We start from the raw sequence: 25,578 nt of genomic DNA, 5'->3' as shown, positions 1-25,578 counted from the left end.
ATTTGGGCCGACGCCAAGCCAAGTCTCTGCTATACAAACAGGAGACTTTTAAGGTGATTAGCCAAGGCTGCTGCAAGTTTCTTTCTACTCCCCTCCCCAAAGGGACTGAAGAGCTGTGTCTCCTAATTAGGCCGCACGGGTTTGAGCGTGAAATAAATGGCTTGCATCATTCCTGAGTGACCACCCATCACTGAATGCTGGCTACCTCTGGCCTCTCCCCTTTTTACCATCTGGGCAGGACAGGCCTGGTGTACTCGAACCTGACTTAACTTGGCCATTTTCCCTCCTCTGCTTATCTCTTTCCTGGGGTAGGTTTTCGCAAGAGTCACTTTGAAGGATCTCAGGTGCATCAAATGGTACAAAGCCTTGCACAGGAGCGCCTAGGAATCAGCACCAGCCAAAGACATGAGCACGCTGCATGGGGCAGGGACAGCTCCATTTGGATCCTAGCCTTCTAGAGCCCATGTGCCTGCCTGAGTATCTAGGCTGCCTTGATACTGGACCCAGAGATGTGCCTTGTGGTCCATGTGGTTCAGCTCACATGCCAGCTTGTCAATGTTAGTGGGGTGTTCTGTTATCTGTGGGGCTGTCGCCAGAGGATGGCTGAGGCTGTGAGGATCAGATTTGGGCAATGCAGCACTACAGATTAGAACTGAGCCCCCATCTGCCCTGTATCTCTGGGTGCCTGGGCGCCCTCATTCACCCAGGGAAGACAGAACACCCACCCTGTGAGCTCAGAGCAGCAGAGAATTCCCACATTACACACTGTGTCACAGGGCTGCCTAGCTTCTATTGCAAGTCTGACTGGTCTGTGCCCTCTGCCACCACTCTGAAAACTGAGGAGGACTCTGCTGGCTCTGACCCTCCCTAGGTACCAGTGAGAGTGGCTTTCTATCAATTATGCAGTGAGAACATAGATGTGCAACCACTCTAGACAAAAAGGCCAACAGATACAGGGTGTCCTCTGGTTTTCACACAAGGAATGTGAGGTCCAGAGAACCTGTAGAGTCCGTTGGACAAGACTGGACAGGACTCACCAGCTGGTACAGCCACTCAGGCCAGGTCACCTAGGACAAGGTCTGAGGGGCTGGTGCCTGTGCAGATGAGAGTTGCGTTGCCCTTGCTAACCCACATAGGAGAGCACCCAGGTATGAATTCTAGATCAGTGCTGGGGGGCAGCTTCCAGGTAGGACAAAAAACCAGGCACACAGCCTGGTCCTTATGCTAGAGTCCTGCGGACAGACGGATGGGCCATGGTGTTCTCTGGACAGGGTGTCCTTGCCAGTGCCCCCACATGGCTCTGCTTCTAATGGCCAGCCTTCTGTTCCTGATGAGCACTAGAGTACAATCACAGCTCTTAGTCCTGAATGCTGCAGAAGTGAGTCTTAGAGGCCCTGCCTTTACACACATGCACTCAAGGTATGCACAGGCACATAGGCACACACGTGTGCACACATAGAGGGCCCCCGAGAAACCAGGGGCCTCTGGGTGAGCTGACAGACTGACAGAAGAGGCACCAATATAGTAGAAAATGAAGGGAACAGAAAAAAACTTAAGTAACAGGAGAGGGCATAGAACAGGAGGAGTTCACAGGCTAGATGATGACGGGAGCAGCCTGCAAGCTAGGGAAAGGACGACAAAGTTGAATTCTAAAGCCAGCCAAGATGGCAAGTATGGAGGCAAAAGGAGGCATGAAGGTATTCTTGGATGCCAGGACTCCTTATGAGAAAAATCATCCATGAAGCACTGGCAAAAGGAAAAGAAAGATACGGAAAATGTCTGAAAACCAAGACCCAGCAGCAATGGAGCCTGACTCAAAGGAACCTGAGGAACCCAGAAGAAGCCAGCAAGCAGCACTTGGGGGAGACCCTTGTTGCTTTCTACAGGAATAATACTGACTGTTCCAGGGGTTCTCCTTGCAGAATCAGTTGTCGCTACTGTGTGAAGAGCGACAAGAGACCCAAATGCCTCAGGCAGGAAAAGATGTCTTTAACGCGTGCATGTTCCTAGGGCTGGCACTGGAGGAGGCATAAGTCACAGGACAGGCAGTCTGCACAGATGAGGAAGGGGCTGTCCATCTGTGGGCTCGGAAGATCCTGTGGCAGCAGGGAGGAGGGGCTTGAGGGCAAGGGGCCTTGGGCAAGCTAGGGTGCAGGGAGCTTGTAAAGGATTGCTCTCTGGCTGGGAAGAGGGATAGAGTGAAAACCAGGGCTGTTCTGGAACCCAAGGGAGTATGGAGAGGAGCAGCACCTTGACTCCACCCTGCATGCAGGAGAGCAGGGAGCCCAGGGCCTAGGCACAGGGCAGGCCTGTGTTTGCCTGGCCTGGGCATCCCAGCACAGGCCTCTGTGGGGTCGGAGGAGGAGCTCTTGGCCTCCCTGTGTTCAGAGCCTCCTACGGATAGCAGGAGCTTTCCATCTGGCACCCAACTACAACTTTTGTTTCCAGAAGGAAAAATGTTGGGTTTGGGCAAGCGTGGCCACCCAGACGGCCAAATGGGGTGGGAGCATGCTCCCCAGGCATTGTCTGGGCACAGGCCAGGGATGCTTTTCCAGAGCCCAGTCTAGGCAGATTCCAGAATGTGCAAGGTCACTGCTCCTGAAAAATACTGATGCCACCTGTACTGAGAGAGCTGGGGACCAGGAAGTTGGTTAAACCAGGCAGGGACCTTTGGCCTCCACGGAGTGAGGTGAACTGGAGTTGACGAGAGGGGAGCACATGGAGGACGGATGACGGGCAGCAGCACTGCCCTTGGGGACTGGACGAGCTCTCAAAAACTTCAGGATGGCATATCATGGGTCTGCAGCTTGGGATGTGCTGGCACCGCCATCCAGGAGGAAGCAGGCCCCTCCTGCTCACATTAATAAAACTTTTAACAGGTCTCTGGTAAATTGGCAAGAAAAGTATGTGTAGCTCCTAATTGGTGATTTAAATGCAATCATGAACAAATAAATGCCTGTTCCTATCTCATTATTTATGAACTAGATCTGCTAGGAGACAAAACGACTTTTCTTGGGCGGGGGCCAAGCCAAACCAAGCGCACGGGGCTTGATCTGCTAGCACCGGCAGGAGCCGCCCTGCCCAGTGCTGCCAGCCACAAAGGGATTCAGCCCACAGGGGACAGGGCAGAGGACAGGAGCCCCCTTCCGCTCCTCCCTAACGTTCTGGCCCTGGAGAAACATTCCGGCACATTCGCCAGACCCAACATTCACCACTCTTGGGCTCATCTCCACTTTTCCTTTGCAACCCTAGGAGCTGGACCCATAGCCATGTCCTCCTGCCCCGGATTCCTGCCTCCCCCCACGGTCCCATCGCCCTGTCCTGTGCACCCTGCCTCCTCTGTCCCTGGGAATATGGGCAGCCTGACCAGTCCCACATCATCACCACCTCCGGTCACCCTGGCACTACCGACAGTGACCTCCCTGCTCCCCACCCTCTGGCTTACCTTTCCTCATTACCTGTCCCTCTGGAACTGTGACTGCCACTGTAATGACCTGCTCTTCCACATAATCACACCCCACATCTTTTTCACCTTGTCTTACCAGTCACCAAGTATTCCATGGGCCCAAGTGGCTTCTCCACCAACTACCCCTGGTGGCCTTGGGCCTAGACACAGCAATCCCGAGCAATTCTCCTTCATGCACAGAGCTATGCTGGGAACCAAGGCCCATGAGACACAAGCCCTATCACCCAGACCCCTTCCTGATTCCCACCATTGCCAGGCAGAATGGCTCACCTCCAGACCTACCTCACAAGTGACCAGAAGGAGGCAGGGCCAGCTATGCACAGGCCCAAGGCCTCTGGAGCAGCCACGTGGCGTTGCACAGATGGCACAGGGTGCCTCCTTACCAGTGGGAGGACACACACACCTATTTAAGAAAAGCCCAGTGCCAGCAGCTCATAGAACAAGGGGCCTCAGAAGGGCTGGTCCTCACCTCATCAGTGCCCTTCCCTGGCACAGCAAGTGTCCAGTGCAGTTGCCCATCAGCCAGGACAGAGCTCCTGCAGAAGCCCACACTCTCTAGGTGCACGGAGTCCACAACAGCGTTCCTGCCCTCTGCCAGGTCCCACAGACACAGTCGCTGGTCCCGGCCCTGACTGACAAAGCAAGAGGAAGAGGCTTTGAGACCCCCCACCACATGGACACAGTGAGTACAGTGCATCCACCTGGACCCTACAGCTGCAGGTGCCTGCATTTTCAGAGAAAGTGGCAGTGGAGAGCTTCAGATCATCACAGGTCAGAGCCTCAGCTGAGAAAGGCTTTTTTGCCTCCGTATTCACACCTGAGTTGGCATCCAAGGTACTGGTGCCAGGACATGCAGCAGACTTGAGGGCATGGGATGCCCTGTCGCACATGCCCCCTTGGTCTGCCTCTCATGACCTTCCTGATCTCCCCACGGCACTAAAGCATAGCCAAGCCACCCTTCCTCCTCTCTGTGAATTAGGTTTAGCAAACAAATTAGGTTTAACCAACCTAATTCACAGTCTCACCCAGGTCTTTTCCAAAATGAATTTTAAACCTTGATTCACTTGCAAACCTGTACAAGAATGTTTACAGCAGCTCTACTCATCACAGTCCAAACAGAAACAATCCAGCCGTCAGAATAATGGCCATCCACGCCACGAACACCATCAACAACAGAGAGGAGCTGACTGCTGACATGTGACAGTCTGGAGGAAACTTAGACATGATCTGCTGTATGAAGGAAGCCAGATCTGAAAGGCTATGCGCACTGGACGATCCCACTCCTGAGGCCTTCTAGAAAAGTCACAACAAAGGGACAGAGAACCACCTGGGCTCTGTAGGGCTCCGTGTGGCCCTGAGGAGGCAGGTGCATGACTCCGCTCTACCACACCTCTTACAGACGTGCACACGCCAGAGTGAACTTCACTGTGTGCACATGAAAATCATCCCACCAACTTACCAAACAGGATGTTAGCAGCCCAGGAGGGACTGACTGCACAGTGACAAACTGGATGACACACTGCACTGCGGGGAGAGGGGGAGGGGCAGTGGGGTCAGGGGAGGCACAGATAGAAGTGACCTAAGGCCTTTGGGGTAGTGTTTCAACAGTAAGACACTGTAAGATTAAAGACAAATGCAACTGTGCAGCAACAGTGCTCCAGGTGGTGACTTGGCTTCTCACAGGCAAGCAGGGCAGTGGTTCTGAATCCTCTCCGTGTCCACAGGGTGGAGCAGATACATGAATCAGTGGTGGATGATGGGGCCTTCACAGAGCTATTGCAAAGAAGCAGGGGGAGGGCCGGGGGGCAGATGGAGCTGTGGGGTCATTATTAGAACCAAGAGGTCAGTATGAATGTGTGTGTGTGTGTGGTCACGCATGTGCACAGACAGGAGAATGAATGCACGTGTGTGCAAAGCACACAGGTGTCTCCCAGCACTGCCCACTGAGAGTACCTAGAAGGAACGAGCTCATCCAATGCCCAGGGCTTGATTCATCCCAGTCTCCAAACACAGAGCCAGGTGTCTGGAGAAATGGCGATTCTAGGGCTGGGGTGAGGGATGTGTCTTGGAGTGCTGGAAAGTAAGGAAATGCTTAACAAAACAAAACAAAAGGAAAGAGAGGGGCTGCAGCAAAGGGGTACAGTCCCCAGAGGTAGAATAATCTTAGTGATAAATATCAGTAGTGTTAGATGTTAACCCAACGACCAAGATAAATTTCTATGAGCCCATTCTCACAAGGGATTGCATCAATAAATGGAAAACAAGGGTCAAACCTCCTGTACAGGTTCCTTAGTTTCTTTTTGGCAGGACCCGGGTTTGAACTCAGGGCCTCATACTTGCCAGGCAAGTGTTCTGCCACTTGAGCCTTGAGCCACTTAGTTTCAATGAAAGTAGAATTCTTCTGCAAGGAGAATGAGGAGGAAGGAAGGAACTAGGAAGTCCCCAAGAGAACAGCCCAGAAATAACCACTGCAGGCAGAAGTCACTGGGATACTAACATGAGAGGGAGAAACTTTAAGGAGAAACAGGGCATTTGCACAACTCAATGTGTTCCCCCCAATGTTTCTTAGTTACTGTACTGGTTTTAACATAGGCCCAGTTGTTCTTGGAGCGCCTGCCTTCAGAAGGTGGACCTTAGCTCTTCTCCTCTGAGGGTGGGGAGGACCTAGTGACCTGCTGCTCAGTTACCCAGGAAATCTGGGCTGAGGATCACTTATCCAAAACACATGGGCCCAGAAGTGTTTCAGATTTGGGAGATTTTCAGATTTTGGAGTATTTGGATAGACTTCACCAAATTATCCCTACTCCGGGAACATGAAATCTGAGATGCTCCAGAATCCTAAGCTTGACACTCAAAAACTCAGGTTTCAAAGCATTTCAGATTTTAGATTTTCAGATCAGGAATGCTCAACCCATTCGATCTTGATAGTGGGCCTCAGAAGACACCTCCCGTCCCAAGCAATCAAAGTCGGCCTCATCTGCAATGAGCCATGGGGATTGTCATGTACCCCTGGTACCTCTGGAACCATGGATGGGAAGGGCGTTCACCCCTCTAGGTTTCCTACCCCAAACAAGGACCCCCAATCTAATCCTGAGAAAACATTGGATAAACCGTATCTAGGAGCATTCTACAAAAAACACAAAAATGATGAGGTCATGAGAAACAAGGAACAGAGAAGTGACTCCATACTGGAGGGAACCAAGAAGTCTGGTATACTGCTACCAGTACCTCTGCCTGACACGCCTTTCCTATCCATGACTTCAGATGCCAACATGGCTGAATCTGAAGGGAGGGAAGGGACAATAGGACCACTGGGTTTCCCTGTGGAAACAAGGCCTACATCTCACATCACTGTGAATTCCAGAGGAACCAGAGACCTAAAAGGAGCAACGGTAAGTCCCTGGGCGTCAGCGAGGGGCCTCCGTGGCTTCAGTGCAGGCCCCCACATAAGACCCAGAAGCACTGAGTGCCAGGAAAACCTGGCAAATGTGACTCCATTAAAATGAAGAACTTCTGTCCACTGGAGACAGCATTAAGGGAGTGAAAAATGCAAACCATCATGTTGAAAACAGAATTTGTGATACAAAAATGTTGATCATATCTAGAATGCAAAAAGAACTCTATAGGTCAAAAGAAAAAGGTATCAGTCCAACAGAGTAATGGGCAAGGGACCAGAGATACTTAAGAGAGTGTTTATCCAAGTGGCTGACAGACACTCTAAGAGGGGCCATCATATTTGGAAAACTCAAATCACATCACACTCAGGAGCACATACCCTAGAGGGACAGCAAGGGGTATGCCCCTACTTCAGGGAGAGCTGAAGGGCGTCTGCTGACAAGTCCAATGTACACATGTGTCATGGCCCAGACACCCCAGCTCTGGGGCCAGGGTTCAAACCACAGATATGTGCACATCTGGGCATCAGGAGGCTCGGACAGGAGCCCTCCTGGCAGCTTTGCCTGTAACAGCCCCAAACAGGCAAGCTGTATCTCCAACAGGAGTGCAGGTAAGTGTGTGGGCAGATGTGTACAGTGGCTACCACACAGAAGATGACAAGAACCAAAAGAAACTGGAGCTATGCATGCCAGGTGTACCTCACAGAGGTTAGGCTAAATGACAGAAGTTAGATGCAAAGGACATTGCTCCTTTCATTTAATTTAAGTGAAAAACCAGACAAAACTAGTCTATGCTTTTTCAAGACATACATTAAGACAATAAAGCAAGCAAGGTGTGATAGTGCACATCTATAATTACAACTACTCAGGAAATGGAGATTGGGAGGATCTCAGTTTGAGCCAGCCAGGGCAAAAAGTTAGCAAGATCCCATCTCAACAAAGCAGTTGGGTATGGTAGGAAATGTCTGCAATATCAGCTACACAGGAGGCATAGGTAGGAGGATCACAGTCTGAGACCAGCTCTGGGCAAAAGTGAGACTCCATCTGAAAAAAACAAAGCAAAAAGGGCTGGAGCTCAAGTGGCAGAGCACCTTGCTAGTTTGGAATGCAAACCCCAGTCCCTCCAAAAAAAAAAAAAAGAAAAAAGAAAAAAGTATATCAAGAACAAGGCACAGAGTCACTCTGCCTCAAGGGAGGGGGGGAGGGTGGTGGCACTTGTTAGAGTGGCAGGTGGGGCTGGGGACCAGGAAGTGGTTACTCAGGTGCTAACTGAGATAACGTAAAGCCCTGTACACTTGCCCTTGCCCTTTCCTGTGAGTATATTTCATAATATAAAACACCCGGCCACAGCGGCTGTCTTGGCCCAGGTACAGATGGAACTGAGGGGTTCTCCAGTCCTTCTAGAACATGAAAGCACAGGGTCCCTTTGAGAGACTTGACTTCCAAACACAGCTGAGCAGGCCAAGTGCAGGCGGCCTCAGCAGGCCACGGTCTCTAGTGCAACGTAAACGCACCTGGACATTCCACACCTGCAGTCCCCACCCACAGGCCTCCTGACCCATAGTTTGGGCTGCCTGGAGAGGGGATGCTGCTGCAGTGCCAACCTGACTGGAAAGGGAGGCATTAGCAAACACCTGCCCAGGCTGCCCAAGACCACCAGAGTCTAGCCCTAGAGGAGTAGCGGGTCTCTAAGGGCTTACCTCTCGGCTGTAAATGACTCCAGGGGGAACTTAAAAATGGGGTCTACTCTGAAAACAAAGGGAGACCAATATTGCACCGAGGGTAGGGTGTGAGGAGGATGAGCCAGGAAGGAAGGTTCTAAATGCATAGGGCCAGTACTGCCACCCTTCTGGACACCTCTGGTCCCTTGGGCACTTCCCAGCCATCTTCGGTGTGAGTCTGGCACAAAATTGCTCTGCATACTATCAGGGGCCAGGGAGGCCTTGCCCTCTGGGCCTGGACTCCACACTGTCCAGAAGGCCCTGCCCTCCACCTGTACCTCTTCAGCTCTAGATAGTGAAGGTGGTGGCAAAAGAATGCCCTGAACACGAAGAGTGTTGAGTCCCAGGAGGATGGCAGTCAGCCCATGTGGGGGCAGAGGCTGCTCTGGCAGGAAGCACTTTAGGTTCCTGGGCTAGTGACAGCAGTCTCTGCACAGGGGCAGTTGTCCCTCAGTTAAGGACAATGGCTTTCTCTGGCAGCCAGGTGGCCCTGGAGGAGGACTTGTGGCCAGCCCCGCGCACACTCTCCCTGTCTCTGACATATCTGGCCTCTTTCTACCCATGAGAAGCAGGGAAGCCCCTTCCTGATGCTTCCTGGCCCCATCACCTCTACAGGTGCAGTCAGCCACCAGGGGCTGCCTTCCCCTACCTTGTGATCCCTGTAGGCTGCCCAGCCCTGAGTCTCTCAAAGCCACAAGCAACACAGGGTGAGCTCTGTGGCCTCAGCACATATGGCATCCACCACTGGTAGTGATGGAGGACCCCCACACACACACCTCTGCTGATGCCACAGGCCAACCCCAGGCTATGGGAAGAGCCTGTATCTTCATCCGGCTCTTGTCAGCAGTTATCCCTCAGACAGGACCATGGTAGAAGGGAGGGGTGATCAGCAGCCAGCACGCCCTAGAACACTGCCCTGGGATAGGCCAATGGCAACAGAAACCCACCCTTGAGCTAAACAGAGGCTGGAACAGTGAGCACCTTCATAAAGACAAGCCACTTCGATGGTCCCTCCTAGCTGCACAGCAGCCCAGACAAGTGATAGGCAAGTAATTTGTAGAGGACAGAAATCTCAATCTCTCTCTCTCTCTCTCTCTCTCACACACACACACACACACACACACGCATACACATACAGACCCAAAGCCTGGAGGAAGGAGAACAGATAGGCAGAAACCACAGGAGAGTGGGTAGAGGCAATGACCAGGAGTCAGACCCATCACTCGCCCAGGTTAGAAGCAGGCTGAAGCAAACGTCCATATGACACTCATGTAGGCTGTTACAGCCCCGTGCCGGGCCACATGGCCAGGGCTCCAGCTCTGAAAGCCCCAGCTTCCAGTCTGTGAGCTGTTGTGTCCATGTGGTTCCCCATTGGGCGCTCAGTCTTGAGCCCAGGCTTCGTTCCATTTCCCTCCCTTCAACACACGGTGCTGTCACCTCTGCCTACCTCCAAACCACAACCTGCTGCCCTCCATGAAGCCTGGCCTTCTGCAACTGTCTCACACCTGGGCTGGCAGCAGCCACCTTAGATGTCACCAACCCCATCTCTCTGACATCCTCAGATGGCACCTCCTAGCCTTGCCAGAGAACACTGAAGGGTCCCAGGAAAGAGGGTGGAGGTGACAGAAGTTGGGCCTGTGTATCTCCCCAAGGACGAGGGGCTGGCCCTGTGCCCCTCATAAGATGTGGCCAATCTGACCACAACCTGACCCCTTCTGGTCACCCTCACCCTGCCTTAGAGGCTAGGTGGAGCCACGAAGGTCTCTATCAGGGGGCTCCTGAGTCCCACTGGCTCCTTTGGGACCTCATTCACTACTGTCATGACCCACCTGAGGAGCTGGGAACCCTGGGGCAGCAACTGCAGCCAGGTCACACTCTGACCCCCATGGCCATCCAGGGTGGTGACTGCTCTCCGAGTCTGTAGGCTCCAGATGTGTACCAAGCCACTCTGAGACCTGTTAGAGGACCAAGCATAAGGACAGGGCAGGTGTTGGAGACAGGGGACATTCTGAACCCATTCTGAATCCACTGAGACACCACACAGAGCAGGTAGTTGACCAGCAGACAGCTCTTCTCTGGACCCAGGGTCAAACTGGCTTCTCTCCCAGTGATGGCAGGCAAAGACAGCTGAGCTACTTTGGAGGAACTGGTGTGGCCTGTTCTGCTCTGGAGCAGACAGAGGATGACACACTGAAAATGCCTACATGTTACATGGTCTATAACAAAGGGGCATGTGCCCCTGCTTCTTCAAGGGGGTCCAAAAGGGTCAGTGTGTCGAGCAGGTTTTGAAAGTGCAGCAAGCACAGGTAACGGGTAGCCTGAAGCCCCCTGCCAGCACTCCAAATGAGTGCTGGGCTCTGTGCTAACCCACAACCCCCTCACTTCACCCCTGGGCTGGGATCGGAGCAGCTGCTACTCACCCTGAGAAGAGGAGTGGGCACTCCTGAGCCTGGGATCCTCTGCTGAAATGCACTGCGTTCACTGCTGACTGCGTGCCTCGGAGGACGAACTGGGGGTCTGGTGGTGGGGGTAGGAAGGGAGCTGCCATGCTGGGCAGGATGCAGTCACCTGGGGACCAAGGTAGGACATGTGAGTGACAGAGCACTTGGTCTTCCTCCAGGAAGGCAGGCTGGGCAGAAGTGTTTGGGATGATTCTCTGCCGAGTGCCCCTGGCCTTCTGTTCTGTGGGGAGACTCTCTGATCCCCAAAAGTGCTAAATGGCCCTGTGGCTATAGAGGAGCCAGCTCCCTGCTAGGCTGCAGGGGCCCCACAGGGAGTGTGGAGCTTTCTTTCTTTCCCCCACTGCTAACCTCTCTGGTGGATGATCCCACTAGGCATCTGGGAGTCCTCCCTGTGCCCCATTCCTGTGTATCAATCAGCTTGTGCACCTTACTGGCACCACCAAAATCACCACCTGGACAGACATGGTGATACCTGGCCACTCTGGCCCTGGGTTCCCTGTACAGAGCCCTATATTGCCTCTAGGGCTTCCTGTCCAATTGTTAGCAACATTTTTTTGCTTGAGGCTGGAGGTGTGATTCAGCAGTAAAGCACTTTCTTAGCACATGCAAGGGGTTTAATCCCCACAGCATGAAAAAAAAAGAAAAAGAAAAAGAAAAGAAAAACTTTGCTCAAATTTAATTCAGGGTCCTGAACCTTTTTCTAGACCCATCTGCGAACATCTTTATAACATTCAGTTTTAGCAAGAACTATGCCAAGTCAGTTTAGCAAGAGCCCTCCCTTGGGTCCTACCAATATATCTGCTTACCCAAAAAATACAATTGGGCTCCTCAGCCTCCACTATTCCTCAGGTGACATCTGATCACCTGGACTGTCTTTAGCCAGAACCCCTGGACCCTGATGTCTCATCTCACTCACTTTCCATCCAGTGACCCACCCTGCTCCCAGGCCATAAATTCTCACCTTCCACCTGGGTCTGAGTTGAGCCTCACACTGCAGAATCCCATTGCCTTGATCCCTGCACCTGTCACCATGGTCCTGAATAAAGTCCTCCCCACTGTGCTTTACGAGTGTCACTGAATCATTTTTCTTTAACACTGGCCATGCCCTCACCTCTCCATATCCCACTGTCCACCCTGGCATTTCTCCACCCCAGCATTTCTCCACCCCAGAGCCCCTGCACATTCAGAATGTTCCTGCTGCTTGGCAGTGCTGAGTCTCACCCATTCAGGCCTCACTCCAGTGTTTCCCTTCTGGCAAATGCAGTCTCCCCTCCAAAGTTCCTCTTCTCCTCCCTGGAGCACAATAATGACACACAAGGCAGGACTGCTCCTTCTGCCCCTAGCTTGGGGTGCAGGGGTTGTGCTGTCCTGCTTCCTCCTGTCCCAGCTTGGGCCCCAGCACTAGCACTTGCTCAGCGGATGCCTGTGGATGGACTGGAACCATGTGGGGTCCCAGAGTGTTGAAGGAGAGGTTCCCCTCTCACATCCACAGCAAACAGCCCCACTGAGTCCTAGAATGCACTATCACAATTTCTAATTATCACAACCATCCTGGCAAGGAGGCCTTTTACTTTTATATATCTGCTTACCCAAAAAATACAATTGGGCTCCTCAGCCTCCACTATTCCTCAGGTGACATCTGATCACCTGGACTGTCTTTAGCCAGAAAGTAAAGGAGGCCCTTTTACTTTGGAGAAAATGAGGCAGAAAATGGTTGGGTGAGCTGCTCCAGGTGCCTGGGTTCAGGCCCAAAGTGCTCTAGAGCCTGCAAGCCCCCACCAAGGGACATAGAAGCCAGTACAGTGATGTGTGGGACGGGCCTGGGGAGAGTCACCTGGCCACTCCTCACAAGACTACTGTCACAGATAAGAGGATACTCCTCAAGCTACAGGACCTGTGCATATGGCCGGCTACAGCATCCCTCAAAGCCACCCACTCAATGCACAGAGTCACAGTACCATACTACCTCACACAGGTGGTTGCTCTTGATAGGTGACGGTGACCCCAGAGCCAGAAGGGAACTGCCCCAATGGCTGAGGGCACATCTACTGCCATGTGCTGGGTTGAGGGTGCAGAGGAAAAGGCCAGGAGTAGATAGCCTGTCTGGGGGCCTCTTCCACTGGACTCCGGTACCTTCCCAATCTATCCACCTACAGCCTGCACTCAGCAGGGAAGACAGGCTGGCCTAATAGGGGGATAGCTACAGCCACCAGAAGGATATGGCAAGCAAAAGAACAGGAGGAGCAAAGAACACAGGAAGGATTTTTCCAGAATGGAACGTTGGCTGGGAGGCAGACGTGGGGTCTGGGGAGAGGTCCAGGCTGAGGCCCACCCAGCAGCAAGAAGGCACAGAAGCAGGAGTGGTGAGGACTTCCCTGATGGGCAGCCCATCTGGGCTTCCATTGTCAGTCCTACTGCCGTGTGACCACCCCCCTCCAAGTCATCCCATGCCCTCACCTTCTCCCCTTTGTCACAAGAAATGCAGGACTGGGCTCTGAATCACACAGTGTTGAGCGTGGGCAGCACCTAGAGCTGGGTTCCCAGGAGATCACCAGGCCTGTGCAGGGTGGACAGAGAGGGTAGGAGGCCAGGGCTGCTACCCAGGCAAGGCCATTGATGCAGGGCTGAGGCCTAGGCTTTAATGACCAGGCGAAGGTGCTGACAGGGCCAGGCCCTCCTTGGGCTAACTTCAGAGCGAGGGCCTGCCTCTTCTGGTGAGAGACCTTAGGAAGTACTACACCACTGGACCCTACCTCAAAGGCTTTCAAAGAGAATGAGGTCGCCAGGAATGTGTTTTACAAACTGCTAAGTCCCATTTTTTCCTCTCTTGGGGCTGGGGGTGGGGAAGTGAATTTCAGCCAGACAACCCTTCTCCCCTTTGGCTGTAGCCAGCTAACTCTTCTCAAATGTAATGATGGCTCTGTAGGAGGAAAGGGACTTTACACTGCTCTGACCCAAGCACCCGCTCTGACTCCTGACAGGTCCCAAAAGTTGGAACTGCTTTCCCCCAGGCAGGCTGGCTCAGGAGACAAATTGAACAGGGTAGTAACTGGGCCCAAAGATGCCACTATGGCCTGTGCTAAGCCTGTCACATACAAGGCTAGCGGCCCAGTGCCACAAGAACACAGTTTGGGCTAACGCGGCTCAGCCCAGCAGGAAAACACCAAGGCCAAGATGGGGCAAACGTTCCAGCACACGGCTCCAGGCAATGAAATCTGACAGGCCTCCCCTGCACTGGCTCCTGTGTGCAGTACAGACAGACTGCAGCCACGCTGCACACATATGTGTACACATACACAAACATACGCAACTCCCGCACAGGATACACACGTTCACACGAGTACACACACATGCATACATGTGTAAGCACACACGTGCAGGCGGCATGGAGGTCTTGGGCAGTGCCAGCCGAAGCCCAGCCCACACTTGCCACCTGGCCGCAGCCTGGTGGGAGCTTCCAGAACCTCACAGCAGAAGGTTCGTTGTGAGGTGATGAAATCAAGTTCTCCTCCATTCTTTCCCCAGAAATGTAGGGAACAAACCCGTCACGTTGTTACAACAGCTGAAATGCTCAGGCCAAAATGATGCATCGGCAATTAAGGACTCCATCATTTCAAGCAATTAAAATAAACGCTTTATTTGAAAACTAATTAATTCTACCTACATATTTTTCCCATGACAATATCCTATGATTACTTGATTTATGACATCTAATTATTCTTTATTAATTTAATTGAGAATAATCATATTATCCTATCTCTCCTGGCACTGGGCCGCCCCGGGTGGAGGCCACAGTCCCTGCCCATGACCCACGTGTGGCACCAGCCGCACGGCACTATACGGTGCCCTGCTCTACCCCTCGTCTTTTCCTCCCAGAGGGCAAAGGAACAGGAAACTTAATGCAGAGCACAACTTTGGTTCTGCCTACTCTTCGAGATGTCAAAGTGAGATAGATTCTATCAAAAATTTAAAAGAAAGACAATCTGACGCAATTTGAGTATCTCTGACAGCCTTTCCTACGAGTGCTACAAACACCCCGAAAGCCTGCAGGTCCTTGACCTCAGCACACAAATGATCTATGACAGCATCCCCTGGAGCTGTCATAGAAGCAGCAGGTCAATGGGCCTCAGCACTACAGCCCTGGAGAGGGGACGCCAAGCCTTCTGGGTATGGGGATAGTGAATGGATAGGGCCAGGCTGCACCATACTTTACACCGTGGGCAGGCGTAGCAGCCATGGTGAGCCAAGGACTCCCCTGAGGAGGGAGTATGTGAACTCCCAGCTGCTGGTGTAGACCAGCCCACAGTCTGTGGGAGCTGCCTCAGCTCAGACAGACCCCTTTGCAAGTCTAGTTAGATGAGGCAGGGCTGGGTAAAGTATACTAGTAGTTAGGGCCCTACCAGAGACACTTTGAGGCTGTTGGAAATCATACTCACACGCACCCCACAGTCTGACCAACAGACAGGCCGAAGGTTAGTCCTAGGCACACCCCTGTCCTTAGGGTTGCATTGTCTTATTCCCAGTCTCTAAGTCCTCTCACTTCACTACAACAGTACCACTATTCACTGGGAATTTTGGAAATCAGCAAAGAGCACTGAGAAGCAAGCCAAACCAGGGGAGCCACCACCCAGAGACGCCCCAAACACTGCCCCTGCCTGCCCAAGCCCGCTGAATCCTGCCTCTGTTTGTAACAGCACTAGACGGGATGGATAGGCTGCTGGGAGTACCTCCAAGAGCACCCTGTAGCCTTCCCTACATGCGTAAGACAAGGCCCTGAAGGTCCCCAGTATCCTACACCCACAGACTGGGCACTTTCTAGTGGGATGGATGCCCTGATGGATCCTCCCTTATCTTTTGATAAGATAGAAGACAAAATTTCCTTGAGTGCAACACTAATGATAAAATGTCTGGAACCTTCAGAAGCCAACACTTAAGTCAAAAATCCATCCTAGTGAGGCCTGCGAAACTTGTAGCTGGTGCCTCCTGTGAAGAAGTTGAGCTCTGATGTCTTCTGGGATGTCAAAAGACCAAGCTTAGACCCTCCCAAGATGCATAGGTGAACCTCAAGAAATATGGGACCCCAAAAAGCTATACACACAGTTCATGCTTAGGCTAAACCAGAACTAAACCTGCACCCAGTCTGCAAGTTTCAGCCCCAATTCGCACCATCTTGAGAACTCCCCAAAACTTCAGTCTGTCTTCTCAGAAGGAACCTACCTCCTGCCAAAGTGTCAATGAAATCACAGATACAGTTTTGTGGTCAAAAATCACAAAAACAACGTCAGGTATGGTGGTATATAACTGTAATCCCAGACCTTGGATCCTCCCAGCAGAGGCAGGCAGATCAAGCTCAAGGCCAGCCTAGATAACATAGTGAGACCTCGTCTCAAACAAATAATAATAATAATAAAAATAATAAAAACAAACAGGAAAACATGGCACAATGAATGAGAGCCATCAGAACAACAGGAGGCAGGAATAGGCCCCCATATCAAAGCACTGAGGTTTCTAAAATAAGGATGCTTCATGTTTTTAAGGAAATAAAAATAAGGATCTGAACCTACATTTGAGAGTAAGAGACTGTAAAAATCACCACAGAAGTAGATCACCTGCCTTGCAAATGCAAAGCCTTGAGTTCAAACCCCAGTACCACCAAAAAAAAAAAAGATCATCACAGATATGAAAAGGATTCAACCTGGTGAAAGGTTACTGGCAGACAGATTTGTATCATGCCAAGGTATTACTCTCCAGATTACATACTAATCATGAAAGGAAAATGTACCTTTACAATGGAGACATGTGGCTGTCACCACCTTCACCAACTGATAGAAGCGGGCACCGCCAATAGTAAACAGACATCACTAATCTCCTGATGTGATGTGATAAGAAATCATGGCAGCGTTCCTGTGCATCCCTGCCAGCAATGTGCAACCTGAACTTGCCATGAGGAAACAATCAGACACTTCCAGATATGGGACGCTGGACAAGGCAATTAGCTTGCCGTTTTCAAGGTCAAAAGAAACAACAAAAGCAAAAGTCAGGTGAGTCTTCTATACTAAATGACACTTAAGAGGCTTCACAACCAAATGCAGCATGTGAACCTTAGATCCTGGATATTTAATTCGATCGTGAATCAAAAAGAGGGAGAGTTAAGGAGGATATTTTGGAACATTTGGGGAAATCTGAATATGGGCTACAGACCATTTGGCATTATTAATTTTCTCTGGAAGAATGATGCTACTTTATGTAGAAGAATGTCATTATTTCTAGAAGATGTACACTAAAGGATTTAGGGACAAAAATGTCATCAGGTCCACAACCTATTTTCAAAATGTTTCTGAAAAAAGTTCTCTCTTAATCTCTATTTACATGAGTCAATAATCCCTCAGTATCTGTAGGAGATCAGTTCTGGGAACCCCTCCCCACCATGGATGCCAAAATCTAAGATGCCCAAGTCCCTTATATAAAACAGTGTGATGTTTGCACAGAAGCTAAGCATATCCACCAGTGTACTTTAAATCATCTCTAGATTACTTTGAATGTAAGTGATACATAAATGGTTGTTACACTGTATTATTTAGAAGATAATATCAAGGAAGAAAGTCTATATATAATCAGTACAGACATAAGTGGTTGACTCCAAAGACATGGAACCTACAGATTGGGAGAGATGACTGTGTACAGGTAGAGAAGTAAAACAAATATTACAAAATGCTAACAACTGATGAGCACAGATGAAGGGTATAGGTATTTATGACACTTACTTGCAGCTTTTCTGCAGGTTTAAAAATCTAACAGGATGCTATGGGAGGGGAGTAGGCAAGTCCATACTGGACTCATATTCAGAATGTATACACAGAATATATACATAGACTGATGCAATTAAAAAAAAAAGCAACCACCAGCTGGGTGTGGTAGTACACATTTATGATCCCAGCTCTCAGGAGACCAAGGTAGGAAGATCAGCCTCAGCCATCTCGGGCTTTAAAATGAGACCCTGTCCTCAAAAAGCAAATATCAAAATTGTCCCAATGAAATCCCCTCATATTATTAATCTATGCTAATCCAAAAATTTAAAGAAGCGAACACCAAAAAGACAAATGAGCAAAAGACTTGAACAGATAGTTCACAAGCAACATAAATGTCCAATAAACATATGAAAGGATGTTCAACCTAATTAATAATCTTAGAAATGCCAGTCAAACTTACAATACGATATACTTACACTCCTGACTGATTAGCAAATATTAAACAGTGTGCCAAGTGCTGACACAGCGTGGGCGAACTAGAACCCCTCTACCATGCTGGAGAGAGCGTAAATTAAAAACGACCACTTCAGAAGCAATCTGGTACTACCCTGCACGCCTAATGACCCAGCCAGGCTACTCTTTCATAAACACAAGTGTAATCTTCAGACTTGCATGAGAAGGTGCACAGCAGAACTATGCACAATAACAGAGGCTATCCACTGTAGAATGGGATAAGCTTGATAAATTCGTATTTTAGAATACTCCACAGAACTACAACTACAAGGATGAATTCCAAAATCATAATTTCCATCAAGAGACACTAAGGAAATAAAAAATGAGGCTACAGATAGGGAGAAAATATTCATGATTCACATTTCTGTTAAAGAAAGCAGATTCAGAATGCACTTATTAACTCAGAATATGTCAAAAAGAAAAAAAATATATAGTGCTCACTCCAGCAGCACACGTACTAAAATCGGGACAATACAGAAAAGATTAACATGGCCCCTGAGCAAAGGTGATATGCAAATTCGTGAAGAGTTCCATGCTTTTAATAAAAAAGTAGAAAAAAAAAGAAAAAATGTAAAACACAGTAATCTCAAAAGGCTAAAATTAAGAGATGGGTAAAAGTATAGGAGGCAAACAGAAACAATAAGAAAACAAAAGTTGAAATACTAATGTTAGACAAAATTGAATTCCAGCCAAAAAGCACTAGACTTGACAAAGCCAGACACTTAGAAGCTGTTCAGTGCAATTCACAATCAAGAGAAACAGCTCTGAACGCCAATGCACTAAATAACAGACATTGTCCTTATTTTTAAGGAGAAACTACAGAAGATGCAAGAGAACACAGAAAGAAGCCCAATGATGCCTAGAAAGTACGATATGATACTTTCACATAGGTCAGATCAAGTGGACAATAGGAAGGAGGGACGACCAAACAACACAAGCGACAGGACAGATAGTGTGCAAATGTGTGGAAATCACACTCTTATCCAGAGTGTTACACCACCTTCCTATGGGCACACGGAAAAATGAGTAAACATTGATTACACTTAGGTCACAAAGAACTATAGGAAGTTTTATAAAGAAGAAATATTTATAAATAAGATTCCATGATGACAATGCAATGGAGCTAGGAATTAACTAAGTAAAAACCAAAAAGCAGCCCTCAACTAGGAATTAAAAAGCATTTATTAAACAGCAGTGAGGTGAAAGGAGTTCTAGAATTAATATGTGAAAAATAAAATTGTTCAAATTCTAGAAAAAAATATGGGAGAAATGCTTTATGGGAAAAATATATGGGAGAAACAAGAACAATCTGGTTGTGGGAAAAGTTTGCTATAGTTCAAAATTTAAATACAATAGAAGAAAAACTGATAACTATGGGCTACATAAAAAATTTTAAATTTAAAATTTTTGCATGTGAAAACAAAAAAATCTAGTATCTTTAAAATATCCATAAACTTCAAAATTAAAGAAATACTAAAAACCTAATAGGAAAATGGGCAAAAAGCCAAGCACAGTGGCTCATTTCTGTAATATCCACTTGGGAGGCAGAGATCAGGAGGATCACAGCGCAAGGCCAGCCTGTGCAAAAAGTTATCAAGACCCCATCTCAACCAATAGTTGGGCGTGGTGGTGCATGCCTGTCACCCTCAGCTATGAGGGAATCATAAATAGGAAGATCACAGTCCAGGCCTGCCCAGGTAGAAAGTGAGAGCCAATCTCCAAAATAACCAGAATAAAAAGGGATGGAGTGTGGCTCAATGGTAGAGCACCTGCCTTGCAAGTGCAAGGCTCTGAGTTCAAACTCTAGTACCACAAAAAACTGGCAGAAGATTTGATCATAATTCACAGAAGAAGTTATAAAAACGGCCACCAAACACATGAAAAGAAGCTCAACTTCAACCTCATTCACGGCAAAATGTAAATTACACTGGGTGTGGTGGCTCACGCCTATAATCTATTCGAGGCCAGCCCAGGCAAATAGTTTGAGAGACCCCATCCCCAAAATAAACAGAGCAAAATGATGGGAGGTGTGACTCCAGCAGTAAAGCGCTGCTTTGCATGTGTGAAGTCCTGAGTTCAAGTCCCATCACCCCTTAAAAAGAAAACTACACTGGCAGGAGATCCAGGGTGTGGTGTCTGTGGTCCCAACTACTCAGGAGGATCAGTATACCCAGGAGTTTGAGAACAGCTTAGGCAACAAAGAAAGGCCCACATCATAACAAACAAAAAAGTACACTGGGAGGCTGCTGGTTCTGCCAGAATGAAGTTCACTGCAGGCTCTCTCAGGCTGATTGTAAAGAAAAACTCTGACAACTCTAAACAAAATATACAGATGTGCCTCAACATATCATGGGGTCATGTCCCAATAAAACCCTTTAAAGCTGAAATGTACTTAATACACCTAACCTACCAACCCTCCTGGCTTAGCAGCACAGTCCTCTGTGGCATGGCAGCTGATGGCCCTCAGGACCACCACCACGATGGCTGGGAGCTGCAGCTCCTGTGGCTGTCAGCATCTTGAGAGTATTGTATGCCCATCACCAGCCTGGAAGAAGATGCAAATTCAAAATCTGAAGCGTGGCTTTGACTGAATGGGTATCACTGTTGAGAAATCTTAGGTTGACGCATTCTCATTTGGGGACCATCTGTATCTGAAAACTGAAAAGTAAGCAACAGCAGCCAGATTTTGGAGGTAAGCAAAAGCTTGGAGAAGTGACCCAACAGGCATGAGTCTCCTGGTGTGTCTGTCTGCCTGCCTGCCTGCCTGCCTTGAAGGAGGGCCCTGTCTGGAAAGATATAAGGCAATGGTGTCTAAAACTTGGATAGAAACTCCCAATTTCTGGATCCAAAGAAAAGGTGGTCCCAGGAGGGTGAGGAGGAATCCTAATGGCTTATTTTTTCTCATCTCTCTGAGATGTTGCCATAAGGACAGCCCCACTAAGCCATGGAGAGGTGACTCTGAAAGAGCCCTATCTTTCTGGACACAAGAACCAAAGAAAGGAAACCCTGCAGGATGGAGAGGGAGTGTGGATGTGATTTCAGGGTAAAGAAAGCTAAAGACAAAGGTCCCCCTGAGCTACACGTGCACAGAACAGACCCAAAGCAGGATCAGCTTTAAGAACAGATCCCGGATTCAAATCACTGCTCAGTACTCACGCTGAGCCCTGAGGGGCTGAGGAGTGGAGCAGAACCAAAGCAGAATATCAAAAGATCTGAAAACAGAAAAGAGACTAAAGCCATAGCCAGCAAGCCCATCCTATCCACACTCAATCCTGGATATGTTTAGGATATAATATAATCCGAAATTAATCAACATTAAAAGAACCAGGAAAAATGAGAGCAGTCTCAAGGGAAAAGACAATTTACAGCTGTAAACCTGGAGATGATTCAGGTGTTGAAAATATCAGATGGATTTTAAAGCAGTTTCTATGGTTATGCTCCGTGAGGCAAAAGTAAACATACTTGAAATAAATGGCAAGAGGTTCTCAACAGACAAATACAAATTATCTTTTTTAAAAAAGACGTTTCAGGACTGGATAATACATTACCTGAAACCAAATAATGTGATAACAGAACAGAAGATGATGGAGGGAATTTAATGACTGATCAATAGAAATTCTTCAATACAAAATCAGAAAGAAAAAAATACAGAAGGAAATGATCAGAGCATCGGGGACTTGTGCAATAACAGTAAGAGGTCTAATATTCACAGTAGTGAATGCTAAGAAACAGAAGAGAGAAATCTACTTAGAACAGAAAAATTACCTGAATAAATAAGCCTGAAAATGCAGATTTAGGGAAAGACAAGAAGTTATACTTTGAAGAACTCAATGAACCATAGAAAGATAAACTTAAAGAAAGCCACAGATAAATATATAATTAAACTGCTGAAAAATAATTTAATAGAGCAACCATTAAGGCCAGGTGACTGCTGCTATGGTCTGGATGTGGTTTGTCCCCCAAGGGCTTCTGTCCTGAAAGCCCAGTCCCCAGTGTGGAAATGTGGGAGGTGATGGAACCTCTAAAAGAGGTAGGGCCTATTTTATAATAATTCCCTAGGGGCCGAGCCCTAAGAGGGAGTGCTGGTCTCTTGGTTCACAGAATGAGTCGCTCTAAGAAGGAACCTGGTCCCCATGTAGATCTCTGGTTTCCTGCCTAGTGATGATGTGATCACTCCCTCTTACACACAGATAACACGATGTCACCTGCCCTCACCAGAGGGCCCTCTCTTGACCTTTCAGTCCCCAAACTGTGAGCTAAGCAATCCTCTTTTCTTTGCCATCCGATGTGCATTACAAGAAATGCTAGCCAGGTGCCGGAGGCTCACGCCTGTAACCCTCGCTACTCAGGAGGTTGAGAACAGGAAGATTATAGTTTGAAGCCAGCCCAGGCAAATAGTTTGCAAGACCCTATCGCCAAAAACTCATCACAAAAAGAGGACTGGTGGAGTGGCTCAGGGTGTACGTTATGAGTTCAAACTCCGTACCGAAAGGAAGGAAGGGAGGGAGGGAGGGAAGGAGGGAGGAAGGAAGGAAAGAAGGAAGGAAAGAAAGAGGAAAAGAAATGATAAAGAAAAAATTTTAGGCTCAAAATAAATGATACAAAAAGGCTTGTGGAGTGGCTCAAGGTGTAGGCCCTGAGTTCAAAGACTAGTACTGCAAATAAGTAAATAAATAAATAACACAAGAAATGTGAAACTTTAAGAAGATAGAGAAAGAAAAATGCTAAATGTCTTGATGAATATAAACTTCACCTCTTAGGTGAACACTTATGACTGCTAAAATTGTAACATTGTCTATGGAAGTTTCCAATATGACAGCTATAACAAAGATAGGAAAATAAGGAGAACTATGATTGTAAAACTTCTATATTTTATCTGAAATGAAAAAAATACTCTAAGAAGACAATGAAGGGTTACGTATGCACACTGTAATCTCTAGAGCAGCCATTAAAAACATAACACATAGTCAAAAAACTAATAGAAAAATTAGAATACTTGAGAATAACCAAATAATTCAAAAGGCAGCTGGAAAGGATGGAGAGGGGAACAAAAAAGAAGATGAGGGGCTGCTGTAGAGTGGCTCAATAGTAGAGTGCCTGCCTAGCACGCATGAGGCCCTGAGTTCAAATCCCAGTACCAGCAAAAAAAAAAAAGATGGGGGAAAGAGAAAAAATAATAGACCTACATAGGACCATATCAATCATTACAATAAGCACAAATGTTCTTGACACGTTAACTTTAAAAACCAAGCTTTTCTTTAAGGCCCAATTATAAGCTACCTAGAAGAAACCCACTTTAAACATAAATACAAAGTAAAAAGATGAAAAAGATATACTACACAAATCATAAAATATTGGAGTGGATGCATTTAATATCAGACAAAGTAGATGTCAGAACAAGAACAGGGAGAAGAACCAGGGACAAGAAGACATTAAAAAAGGCATCAATTCATGAAGAAGGCATAAAGTTGTATATATATTTATCTACCAACAAACTTCGAAGTACAGGAGGGAATAACTTACAGAACTGAGAGCAGAGATAGACCAACAAATGGCCACAAAGTCCTTCAGGAAACTTGAATGGGACCGTCAACTTACTTGACCTTGTTAACACTAGAAATCACACACACACACACACACACACACACACACACACACACACTCAACCGAAAACATACATTCTTCTCAAATGCCCATGGAACATCACCAAGATAGTCCACATCCTGGCATATAAAATAAACCTTAAAAAAAATCAAAAGAACCAAAAGCATACAAAGTATGTTCTCCTACCACAAAGAATTAAATTAGAAACCAAGTATAGAAGGATAACTGGAAAATCTCTAATATTTGGAAATTAAACCACACTTTTTAAAATAAACAACAGCCCAAGGAAGAAGTCTCAAGAGAAATTAGAAAATATTCTCAACTGAATAAGTGATAATACCACTTGGCAATATTTATAGGATGTACATAGAGGTATCTTCTGCAGACTGGGAATGTAGCTCAGTGGTAGAGCACTTCCTAGCATGTGCAGAGACCTGGGTTTGATCCAGTACCTCAAAAAAAAGGTAATTTACTTATACAGATTTTTATTTTTAATCAACACAATTGTATTATTTATAGGTATTTCTAGGTTATACCCCATATGACATTTCAATATATACATACAATGTGCAATGATTAGGTCAAGGTAATTTGCATATTCATCACCTCAAACATTTGTCATTTGTGTTGAAAATATTCAAAATCCTCTCTACTAGCTATTTGGAAATAAACCATTGTTGTCACCCAGTTACTCCGCTGTGCTACAGAACACAGAGGTTATTCCTCTCATCCAGCTGCACTCCTGTACTCATTAGCTATCCCTTCCTCTATTCCCCTCCCTCTCCCCTTCCCAGACGCAGGTGATCAGGTGATCGTAGGGTCTCACTTCTATGCCTGGGCCAACCTGGACCTCAATCCTATTTATATTTCCCCCATAGCTGGGATGACAGGCTCATGCCACCACACCCAGCTTTTCATTGGTTGAGATGGGGTCTCAGGGACTTTTTACCCAGGCTGGTCTCAAACCACAATCCTCCACATCTCTGCCTCCCAAGCAGCTACGATCGATTACAGTCACCATGCCTGGTTCCATATCTTCTTTACCCCTTCATCCATCAGCGGACACCTAGGTTGATGCCATATCCTAGCTATTATGATTAGTGCTGCAACAGGGCAGTCCAGATCTCATTTCTTTTGATGTCACACCTCGTAGCAGACTTGTTGGATCATCAGGCAGTTGTGTTGTTAGTTTTTTTCAGTTCTCTACACAACTGCTTTCCATGGTGGCTGTACCAATTTACATTCCTAACAGGAACTTTCTCCTCATCCTCATTAGCATTTGTTGGTTTTGATTTTTTTGATAACTGGAGTGAGATGATATTCAGTGTCATTTTGATTTGCGTTCCTCTGTGTTTAGCGATGATAAGCATTTTTTCATATCCTTGTTGGCCATGTGTATACCTTGTTTTGAGAAATGTCCATCCAGTCCATGCCTGTTCTCAAATCAAACTTTTTTTTTCTTTGCTATTGAGTTGTTTGAGTTCCGTATCTATTCTGGATAATAATCCCTTGCCAGATGAATAGTTTGCAAATTATCTTCCCATTATGCTAAGTTGCCTCTCTACTCTGTTGTTTCCTTTGCTGTATAGAAACCTTTATTAAAAGGGTTCATTATGCTATCTTGGGGTCATATCCAAAGAATAGCTGCACAAATCAATGTCCTCAAGT

General features: G+C 47.7%; 1 protein-coding gene and 1 non-coding gene across 3 annotated transcripts in view; one reads left to right on the top strand and one right to left on the bottom strand.

Annotated features, from left to right (window-relative positions):
• Positions 1 to 25,578, bottom strand: part of Gnb1l (G protein subunit beta 1 like) — a 70,442-nt gene that overhangs the window by 20,691 nt on the left and 24,173 nt on the right. The window contains exons 1-4 of one of the 2 annotated variants that reach the window (XM_074061203.1): positions 13,502 to 13,620; positions 11,003 to 11,150; positions 10,412 to 10,537; positions 3,936 to 4,098 (exon numbers count right to left, since the gene is read on the bottom strand). In XM_074061203.1, coding sequence (XP_073917304.1) covers positions 3,936 to 4,098; positions 10,412 to 10,537; positions 11,003 to 11,130 — 417 coding nt within the window. In that variant the 5' untranslated portion in view covers positions 11,131 to 11,150; positions 13,502 to 13,620. Of the gene's footprint in view, positions 1 to 3,935; positions 4,099 to 10,411; positions 10,538 to 11,002; positions 11,151 to 13,501; positions 13,621 to 25,578 lie in introns of those variants that run through there. The other variant, XM_020160694.2, reaches the window with a different exon arrangement.
• LOC141419071 (U6 spliceosomal RNA) lies at positions 18,740 to 18,846 on the top strand. Its single transcript, XR_012443743.1, has one exon. It is a non-coding gene; the product is annotated as a U6 spliceosomal RNA (small nuclear RNA).

This window comes from Castor canadensis, chromosome 18 (genome assembly GCF_047511655.1).
Source record: "Castor canadensis chromosome 18, mCasCan1.hap1v2, whole genome shotgun sequence".
In the NCBI taxonomy this organism is placed as follows: domain Eukaryota; kingdom Metazoa; phylum Chordata; class Mammalia; order Rodentia; family Castoridae; genus Castor; species Castor canadensis.
The sequence above is the reverse complement of the archived record's forward strand: the minus strand, read 5'-3'. Positions and strand labels throughout refer to the sequence as shown.